This window comes from Salvelinus sp. IW2-2015, linkage group LG26 (assembly GCF_002910315.2).
Source record: "Salvelinus sp. IW2-2015 linkage group LG26, ASM291031v2, whole genome shotgun sequence".
NCBI lineage: Eukaryota > Metazoa > Chordata > Actinopteri > Salmoniformes > Salmonidae > Salvelinus > Salvelinus sp. IW2-2015.
The window spans coordinates 37,900,555-37,911,374 of record NC_036866.1 but is presented as its reverse complement, the minus strand read 5'-3'; the positions used below and the strand labels follow the sequence as shown (position 1 = coordinate 37,911,374).

General features: G+C 46.8%; 1 protein-coding gene across 4 annotated transcripts in view; it reads right to left on the bottom strand.

The window, feature by feature from the left end:
* Positions 1–10,820, bottom strand: part of fgd4a (FYVE, RhoGEF and PH domain containing 4a) — a 109,849-nt gene that overhangs the window by 73,968 nt on the left and 25,061 nt on the right. The window contains exon 1 of one of the 4 annotated variants that reach the window (XM_023971293.2): positions 5,220–5,481. The exons of the other annotated variants lie outside the window; for them this stretch is intronic. Coding sequence (XP_023827061.1) covers positions 5,220–5,466 — 247 coding nt within the window. The 5' untranslated portion in view covers positions 5,467–5,481. Of the gene's footprint in view, positions 1–5,219; positions 5,482–10,820 lie in introns of those variants that run through there. 4 annotated transcript variants of the gene reach the window in all.

The window sequence follows — 10,820 nt, the reverse complement described above, 5'->3', positions numbered from 1 at the left end:
AATTAGATTTTTTAACACTGAGAGCTAGAATATGGTTGAATTTCTATGATGTGCAACCTTTCCACCACATCGGAAGTTCCTCTTTCACACTTACATACAGTATTTACTCTCATGATAGCTGTCTTGTTCCCTTATACAACTGAAAGCCAACTGAAATCTTTTCTAAATAAATTGAAAGACAAAGCTCCACAGAGAAGTCAATGACAAGCTCCCCCTACGAACCGGATGACTCTGGTGCTACTGTTAAAAAACAAATCCATGCCTTTTGCGGCCAGTGGCCGTTGTGCCCTTGGGCTGAATATAATAATTATAATTCCTTTTTCCTTGAGTGTTGTGTGCTCCGAAGCACCTCTCTTATTGGAAGAACTGTCCACATTTACTTTTCGCCAGCCAACAAGATGAGTAGGCCTAACGAACAGCAMAAGCACCAGCCTATGTCAATCTACTATRCCCATAGTGTAAAAGTTGACCTATTCTATTCTGTGTGAGAAATACATTTTCCAAACATAGTCTGGGACAGTTGTGGGATGRGATAGATCCCATATGAATACAACCACCAGCATCAAAAAAACTGTTTTACGCAATGTGGCTGACGCAACAGATGAGAACGTTTYGCTTAAAATGTTAATAAACTATTAGGCTATTTCTTCACATTATAAGCACAGCAATGCACACACGGCAGTAGGCTATAAGCGTGAATGTTCCATTAGCAGGAAAACACCATTGTCAAAAGTGACCACAAATGTGATTACACATGTAATGCTTTTATTATAAAGGTGCATTTTTATTGTGAAAATTATCTTCCCCAAACTTGAAACTCACGRGCTGCTTATGTATGTATACKAGTTAGGCTCTACACCCCTTGTAAAGCAGATTATGTGCTTCATTTTAAGAAGTTATTTTGCCACTTTAGTTGTGATACAAACCTTATCAAAACATATAGGCCTATGGGCTAGGCTACATGAGGTGTGCGACTATGATTAGAAAAAGTAGCAAAAAACAGCCATTGTTTCTTGCCTTACTCTGGGCATCATTCACAAGTGATAATATATCATTCACAAGTGGTAGGCTAATATTGTCACCCATCAGACTGTTCTTGATTTCATCTTGTCTTTACGTATACTAAATAATATATGGATGACATTTATTTTGATTTAGAATGGACCATTATAATTATACCTGTCTCAAAACAGGGGCAGGGTAAAAATACATGTCATCTATGCACTTTAAATAGCAAATGGAAGACGCTTTTCCGTGGTAATTTCTTGAATGCCAGCCAGGTAGGTTATYTTCCTGTTGTAAAGAGAAGCAATGTGCTTAATATTAGGAATGTTGAGGAATAAATATAGTAGGCCTAGCCTATAGAAAGGTGATGGGATCCTCCTCTTTTTAATAGAGGCCACCACTGTTTCTCACGCAATTGCATAGCATATAGAAATGTTGTGCAACATGAGCTCATGGGCTCTCATGAAGTGTTTGATTAGATTTTCCAATACATTTGCATTGATGTCAGAGTGATTAGAGGGACAATAGAGTGCTGGGTACCAGGCAGTTAGCAAGTTTGGTAAGCTACTAATGACCATCAGCAGCATCAGAGCTTGGAGAAGACTAAGTTAACGTAACTAAATGGAAATTTTGAATTTTCACAGAGGAGAACCATAGGATTCAGATAGGAGCCCCAGACTCTCTAAAGCTAAAAATAAATAATGGAAGCAGCAAATTGGTCAGTTGGAAATGTCCAAGCGGTTTTGATGAAATATTGGATACATTGGCCAAGATCGGAAGCCATCGGTCAATAAAACAGTGCAGGGAAAACATTTACAAATTCAAACAATGTTATAAAAAGATAAATGACCACAACAACAAAAGTGGACCAGAAAGCAATATTTGAAGCCATGATGACGCAGAGCAGCGATGATCAGCACGGTAATACATMGTTTTTAGCCAAATTACTATCTAGCTAGCTACCAATGTGTGCTCGAATAGTGAAGCCATAACCTCAGAACCCTACACCCCCAGGATCCATCAACACAATCAATGCTCCTGCAACCCCTGAGCCCTGCACCCCCAGGCGCCAAGGGTCTATTCTCAGTTGGTAAACGTTCAATATCAATGTTCACTTGTTTAGCCCTAATCACACAATTTAGCTGTCTTCACAGGGGTGGGSAATCTCYTCCACAGAGGGCTTTTGTCATGGCATGGTTATGTTCCTAAACATTGTTAATGGAGACAGTGTGGATCTAGGATTTTACATATACAACTGTCACAATGATTCAATTAATCATATAACTTTATTATTTGCATCATTGGTGTATCTGGTTGGTAAATCTGGTTGGCCTCATACTGGCCTTTGCTGGATAATATCGAATACATTTGATGAGACAATACATGGTTGGAGAACAAAACTGCACTCACACAGGCTGCCCTCAGGTTTGCTTTGGAGTCTGTGCCTTATCATTCCTGAACTGTACATGTCATTAATTCGGCCTAAATATTTCCCCAGGGAAGAGAAAACACACTGCGAGCACAGCCAGCAAATACCTGAATATCATGAGGGAGGCCGAGGCCTCATACCCGGAGACACTTGAAGTCCAGCGTCAGCAGCAGGATCAGCACTTCAATCAGCTGTGTGAAAATGAGGCAGCAGCCAGTGCAGCAGCCAGGGCAAGCCAGTGCGCACAGGGGCACAGAGCAGCTAGTTGCGCAGAAGGGCAGCCAGGGAGCAGCCAGGTCGCGCAGCCAGGGCAGCAGCCAGTGCAGCAGAACAGGCAGCCAGGGCAGCAGCCAGTGCAGAAGCCTGGGGAGCAGCCAGGCGCAGCAGCACAGGAAGCCAGTGCAGCAGACAGGGCAGCCAGGGCAGCAGCAGTGCAGCAGCCAGTGCAGCAGAACAGGGCAGCAGACAGGACAGCCAGGGCAGCAGACAGGGCAGCCAGGGCAACAGACAGGGCAATCGGGGCTGCAGCCAGTGCAGCAGACAGGGCAGCCAGGGCAGCAGCCAGTGCAGCAGACAGGGCAGCAGCCAGTGGCAGCAGACAGGCAGTAGCCAGTGCAGCAGCAGGGCAGCCGGGCAGCAGACAGTGCAGCAGACAGAGAAGCAGCAGCAGTGCAGCAGACAGGGCAGCAGACAGACAGCCAGTGCAGCAGACAGGGCAGTAGCCAGTGCAGCAGACAGGGCAGCCAGGGCAGCAGACAGTGCAGCAGACAGGGCAGCAGCCAGTGCAGCAGACAGGGCAGCAGACAGGACAGCCAGGGCCAGGCAGAGACAGGGCAGCCAGGGCGGCTGAGATGGCCCAGACCGCCTCGTTTAACAACAGCTTCATAGCTGTATTTGGACAGTGTGTCCAAGCAATAAAAGGAAGTCAGACACCAGCAGCAGACATGTCACTACACTCTTAGAAAAAAAGGTGCTATCTACAACCTAAAACGGTTCTACAGCTGTCCCCGTAGGAGAACCCTTTGAAGAACCCTTTTTGGTTCCAGGTAGAACCCTTTTGGGTTCCATGTAGAACCCTTAACCTGGTCTTTCAAACAGCTGAAGCGATCCTCTCCTCGCATGATGAAAACTTACATTGTGTATTTCTCCGTCTCTTCTCAGCTGTCTCCTCTCATTCAGTCTCCATTATTGCCCACAAACAAAAATTAAAACGATGGCACAAAACTCCTGGTTATCTCCACCAGTGCGTCTCCCTCCTCCATACTTATAAATGCCAGTCACCGAGGATCACAACAATGTCTCTGTCGAAATGCGTCATCGGTCGCTGTCTTAAAATTGTCATTAGCAGTTTTTCCCGCAAATTAAACCTAGTCCCGTTTCTAGTTCCACAACAAATGGAAAACAAGCAACAACCAACAAGCCTAGTTCGTGCTGGTTCCGGCACGTTCCGGCTTGGTTCCTCTAGTGGATTTGCTCCATTAGAGTCGCCCTGCATGCCTGTTTCAACAACACAGCAGGGAACGCAGGGACCACTAACAGTTACAGTCCAGTCTCAGCAAGAGCCCATGGCTACAGCTAACATTTTGTAGCAGGTGAAGCTAATGGTTTAACTACTAGGGTATCTATCACGATCAGATTGAGCTACACAGCAACAAGAGTTGATGACTTCAGATATGGCAAAGGAAAGCTAACAGTTGAAGATAAACACCATTGGGAATAACAACAGCTACTGTTGCAGCTCTAACAGCAAGGTGAAATAGCAGCTTCAGCAGGGTAGGCTATGGCAATGCTTACATGCAGCTGGTGTGGCTAACATCTCTGCTAGAGCACACCCCAGGGACAGATAAGGGCTGTAACAGTGACCAAGAAGGCTAACTGCAGTAGTCCTCCACATGTGTGTCAGTGTGTGTATGAAAATCACATGCGTGTGTTTTGCAAGTGTGTGTGTTTGTTTGCATGTGTACTACTGAGAGAGGCTGCAGCTCTGGGGCTCAGCCAACAAACAAAGCCTGCTTGCATCTTAATACCCCTCCTACCCCCGGCACAGCCACACACACACACACACACACACACACACACACACACACACACACACACACACACACACAACCCACAACAACACACACACACACACACACACACACCTCACACTCCCTGCTATACTTATCATGCTATCTCAGGCACATCCTGTGGTGTAGGGTCCGTCTTTTGTGAGGTGTTCCTCCCTTTGTGTATCCGACAGTCTACTCGGAATACTGAACATCAGCTCTGTGTGTCACCAGACTAACAATAACCCCACATTTACCTCAGTATTCAGTAGCAGTAGACTGCTCCTCTCGCTGCTCTGGGACCAGTGATAAATACCCCTGTCTGTATAATACAGCTGTGAACACAGCGTTGTSCCCTCGATGGCTACAGTGTACCAGAGAGCTTAAGTCCAGTCCGTCTACCAGAGAAAAACCCACTGACCTGATACAAGGCTTCCGTTAGTCCCGCATGGGTCTGTGTGTCAGAGTCAACAGCTACCATCCACAGAGATAGGATATCCTTCTCCTTGTGACACTTAAGCCAGAACGAAATCGACCTCTCCCTGTCTCCGTTCCTCTCGCTCTCACAGAGGCACACAGGCAGGGTCAGGTTCGCGCTAAACTACTGCCTTGCTGCTTTCGCCGCATCCTCCCTTCTCTCTCCGTCTACATCGCCTTTTCACCCTCCTCTCTCTCTCTCTCTCGTCCTGCTTCTCTCTTTCTCACACGCTCTCTTACTTACTATAACTTCAACGTACCTTTTCCTCCTTTCTCCTCTCTGTCTCTTCTCTGTGTGTTTCCAATTCGTAGCTTGTGAAGATAATCACATTCCAGCGGAGACGGGGCATATGGCGGGGGAACGCTACCCACACAGTAAGATCCCTTCTGTGTGTGTGCGCGTGTGTGTGTGTGTGTGTATGTGTGTGTGTCGCGCAGACAATCAGCCCTATTGTGTGGGAGGAGGGGAAGGGCCAGAGAGCGGGGAGGAAGCCAAATGGCTCTCATCTGCTGTCGCTGCTGCTGCTACTGGCCGCGGCTGTCAGGTGCTGACCCTCACACAACACTCCCCCTCCAAGGAGAGAGAGGAGAGAGGGAGAGTGACGGTGATAGAGAGGATGYGAGAGCGGAGCCAGAGCGAGAGAGAGAAAGAGAGAGCGGTAGAGGGAGGGAGGGATAGATGGATGAGGTGGGTGATGACTGAAAAAATAGATCAGTCAATGAAGGCGCAGCTCCTGAATCAGATTTTCTAGCAATCATTAAGATCTTGTTTAAAATGATGTTCCATGTGTCTCAGTCAATTGTGTGTGTTTTTATTCCATTCACACCAATTCAGTGGTCATGTGACAGTACGCTCGGGGGTGGGTCAATAACTCCAGTGCCCCCACCCCCCTTTGAATGCAGATGAGTCAGAGTGGTGCTCGTGGGGGGAGTGTGCGATGAAGAGATTAAATTCCACCTACTCCATTCCCATGGCATTAGAGCCAAATGCTCCTATGCCACAACCATACACAGAATATGGTCACACCCCATTTACCATCAGAGTATAGAGAGGTCTGTTTGTGGTTGAACAGAGCCACTGGTTTGATATGGTGAGTAAGAGGCAGGGGGAAAGTGTTGTCATACGTGCTCTGTTGTGAACTCACACTGGACTGAGAACATGACCTATAGGACGACCAAGTGTTACTCAGTTTTCACTACAGACACACACACACACACACAGGAATGCTTGCGCACACAATGGCCATTTAGGGACATCATTCTGATCATGTCTGCTGTAATTCAGCTTGGCGCGCGCAACACTCCTGAACTGACCTCACGCTGGGATTTAGTCAACTAACCTATATTTTACGCAAAATTAACAACAAATGTCACCATGTCATTGGATTTAGGTTAAAAGTTGGGTGAAAAAAAGACAAAATTCCCTTACGTTGATCACTTTTTCAAATCCAATCAGTTTTCATCATATTAKATTTTTTGGTTGAAATGACGTGGAAACAATGTTGATTCAACCAGTTTTTGCCCAGTGGGTTCCTTCTTCCTCTGCTCCTCTCTTTCATCTCATCCCTCTCTCTGCATCCCTTCTCCATCTCCCCTCCGATCTACTTCCCCCAGTCAGACAGTGAGCCTGGGGCTGGTAGTCCTCTCTCCTCATAGTCCCTTCATTGTTAACCTCTCTCTCCAGAGGTCCGGTCACCATGCTTCCTGACTGACAGAAAGAGAACCAGACAACAGAGCAGTCACTATCCAGGGACACCCTCAGGGCCAAGCCACCATGCCTCCCTCCCAACCAGGCATCACACCTCGTTAAGGCACAGGGCCATTAGTGACAGGAAGAGTCCCATCAAACCTCAGAGACCAGTAACCACGGCGTGATGCCAACATCCCCACTGCCTCACACAAAGAAATGTGTGTGTGTGTGACGTGTGAGTCTGAATTTGTGAGCATGTGTGTGTGTGTGTGTGTGTGTGTGTGTGTGTGTGTGTGTGTGTGTGTGTGTGTGTGTGTGTGTGTGTGTGTGTGTGTGTGTGTGTGTGTGTGTGTGTGTGTGTGTGTGTGTACATATGCCAGACCTGAGAGTGGACAGCCACTCTGTTACAGTCTTACTGGTTTTACTACAGAGCCATGATTGCCTCCAGGTCACTGCTCTAAGGGTCACAGGCCTGCAGTCACAGAGACAAGAGGGACCATGTGCCTGGCTCAGTGTGTGTGTGAAGGCCATAAAACACCCCTCTATTACAGACATTAGGAGTGTGTCTAATAGAGATGGGAGTCATTAAAGAGACTGGGGTAGATTGGAGGGACCAGCCTTTTCTGCTCATYCTGCCTCACGGCTCAATGGACTCACATAGGATCTGGCAGCATTTGTATGTAAAACCACAGGATTTCCAGCTCTCTGAACTCAAGGGTGGAATGGATGAAATACTGTACTATGTTAGCAGTGCATAAAAATACCCAGTGAGTCAAATTCACTTTCTGTTCCGTTTCTGCCGTTTCAGTTGAAGGTCGACTTCATTTCAGTGCGGCGGAAACATCAGCTTGTTGAAGTTACGTAGTAATAAAAGTCTGGCATTTCACCGAAGACGAAGACGAAGACATAGTGGACCAGCAGACTCTAGAAGTACACCTGYGGAGTTCATCGTTTCACATGGAAATGACTTTGAGATAAAAGTCAAGCATCTGGCTTCCTATTTAACTATTATGTCAACCAACCGAATGGTTCCCCTGAGTCGACATTTTCATTGATTATTGTCAAGGTGACGCTTAGTCGCCACGGTGGCATTTCACAGCACTAATGATATTCGGACAGTGAGTGATGGGTTTGCTTTAATATTCACTCTCCATAGCTGTTCTGAACTGTAGTGCACGTACACACACCGTATAGTACAGGCATGAAATTCAATTAAGCACACACACGCACACACTGGCACACACACACAGACGCACGCACTCATGCACACACAGGCATACACACGCACGCACTGGCACACACACACACACACACACACACACACACACACAACACACACACACACACACACACACACACACACACACACACCACACACACACACACACACACACACACACACACACACACACAACACACACACAAACACACAACACACACACACACACAAGGCAACACAGGCACATACAGTACACACACACTCACTGCTTGCTTGTAGATAAGATCATCCTTCCTGTTTGCAGTTGACACCACAGGTCCCAGAGTGGTGTGGAGGAGAGACATTCTGGGGCCCATAGTTTTTTCTGATCTGGTAACCTGACAAGGTAAAACTCCGGACCTTACACGGTATGACGCAATTCATCTGTTGTAAAAAGGTTAAATATGGGCTATGATGGGACCAGAGTTTTTCTAATCAGGTCACATGGTTTAAACAAACTCCTGGAAAAACTCCTGGCCTTGGGGAGGAGAAAACCCTGTCAAACTGTAGCAACATTGTAATTTTCATATGAATTCTATTTTAAAGAAGGACTAGGGGGGGTTTCCAATACCAGACACAGAGAAAGCAACATGATTGGACAATAAACCTCACAGGGCTGAGCAAGCTTTATGCTGGTTTGCATCGTGTAGTCCTGCCCTATGTAACTGTAGGCCTAGTGAAAAAATAACTCACAGTCTATGTCAGCTGTTGTGTTTACTGATTAATTCCAGTTAATAATTGTGGATTGATAAAGTCTAGGTAGCCTAGTCAGCCCAACTTTGAATATAAACCAAATTTGATCCTATTCACATATTCCCACAAACAAATGGGCTGTAAATACACAAGGTTACCACTTTGTTACCTGGACAGAGGGACAGGGAGCATAGTAGGCTAGACTATGCAGCTGCTGTTGTTAGTAGCCTACAATTGATCAGACTGAAAAATGCTCTTGTTCCATGCAATACTTCATGTCAGATCGCTAATGTTTAGGTGTATAGGCTGATACATTTGAAAGGCTGGTAATGGCTTACACCAACACCATCATCCCAGAAACCCTAGACCCACTCCAATTTGCATATCGCCCAACAGATCCACAGATGATGCAATCTCTATTGCACTCCACACTGCCCTTTCCCACCTGGACAAAAGGAACACCTACGTGAGAATGCTATTCATGACTACAGCTCAGCGTTCAACACCATAGTACCCTCAAAGCTCATCACTAAGCTAAGGACCCTGGGACTAAACACCTCCCTCTGCAACTGGTCCTGGACTTCCTGACGGGCCGCCCCCAGGTGGTGAGGGTAGGTAGCAACACATCTGCACGCTGATCCTCAACACTGGTGCCCCCCAGGTGTGCGTGCTCAGTCCCCTCCTGTACTCCTGTTCCACCACGACTACATGGTCAGGCACGACTCCTACACCATCATTAAGTTTGCAGACGACACAACAGTGGTAGGCCTGATCAGCGACAACGAAGAGCCTATAGGAGGAGGTCAGAGACCTGGCCATGTGGTGCCAGAATAACAACCTCTCCCTCAACGTACCAAGACTAAGGAGATGATTGTGGACTACAGGAAAAGGAGGACCGAGTACGCCTCCATTCTCATCGACGGGGCTGTAGGGGAGCAGGTTGAGAGCTTCAAGTTCCTTGGTGTCCACATCACCAAACATAGAATGGTCCAAGCACCCAAGACAGTCGTGAAGAGGGCACGACAAAGCCTATTCCCCTCAGGAAAAAAAAAGATTTGGCATGGGTCCTGAGATCCTCAAAAGGTTCTACAGCTGCAACATTGAGAGCATCCTGACTGGTTGCATCACTGCCTGGTACAGCAATTCTCGGCCTCCGACCGCAAGGCACTACAGAGGGTAGTGCGTACGGCCCAGTACATCACTGGGGCTAAGCTGCCTGCCATCCAGGACCTCTACACCAGGCGGTGTCAGAAGATGGCCCTAAAAATTGTCAAAGACTCCAGCAACCCCAGTCATAGACTGTTCTCTCTACTACCGCATGGCAAGCGGTACCGGAGTGCCAAGTCTAGGACAAAAAGGCTTCTCAACAGTTTTTACCCCCAAGCCATAAGACTCCTGAACAGGTAGTCAAATGGCTACCCGGACTATTTGCATTGTGTGCCCCCCCCAATCCTCTTTTACGCTGCTGCTACTCTCTGTTTATTATATATGCATAGTCATTTTAACCATATCATATGTACATACTACCCAATTGGCCCAACCAACCAGTGCTCCCGCACATTGGCTAACCGGGCTATCTGCATTGTGTCCCCCCACCCAACACCCCCTCTTTACGCTACTGCTACTCTCTGTTAATCATATATGCATAGTCACTTTAACCATATCTACATGTACATACTCCTCAATCAGCCTGACTAATCTGTGTCTGTATGTAGCCTCGCTACTTTTATAGCCTCGCTACTGTATATAGCCTGTCTTTTTACTGTTGTTTTATTTCTTTACTTACCTATTGTTCACCTAATACCTTTCTTGCACTATGGTTAGAGCCTGTCAATAAGCATTTCACTGTAAGGTCTACACCTGTTGTATTCGGCGCACGTGACAAACTTTGATTTGATTTGATTTAAGAGTTTTTGCTTGTGTCTGTCGGGAGTGATGTGTTATCACGCCTTTTAAATAAATACCGAAGAAAATGGAGAGTGAGCCTTGAGCAATGTGTGTTGTGCCCGGGCACGACCTGCGATTTACGTGATTTTGATTGGTCAAGACACCAAAGAGCCTACAGCAGCACCCGACGTGAAGGACTGAGAAATTGTGCGCGAGTTGACAAATCACGAGGCCCCTCTTTTTAACACTTTGAGTCTATGTGTTTTATTAAACTACCTGACTGAAAAGTGCTGCGGCAAATGCAGCCTCGCCAGTCGTTTTCCGACTGCCCTC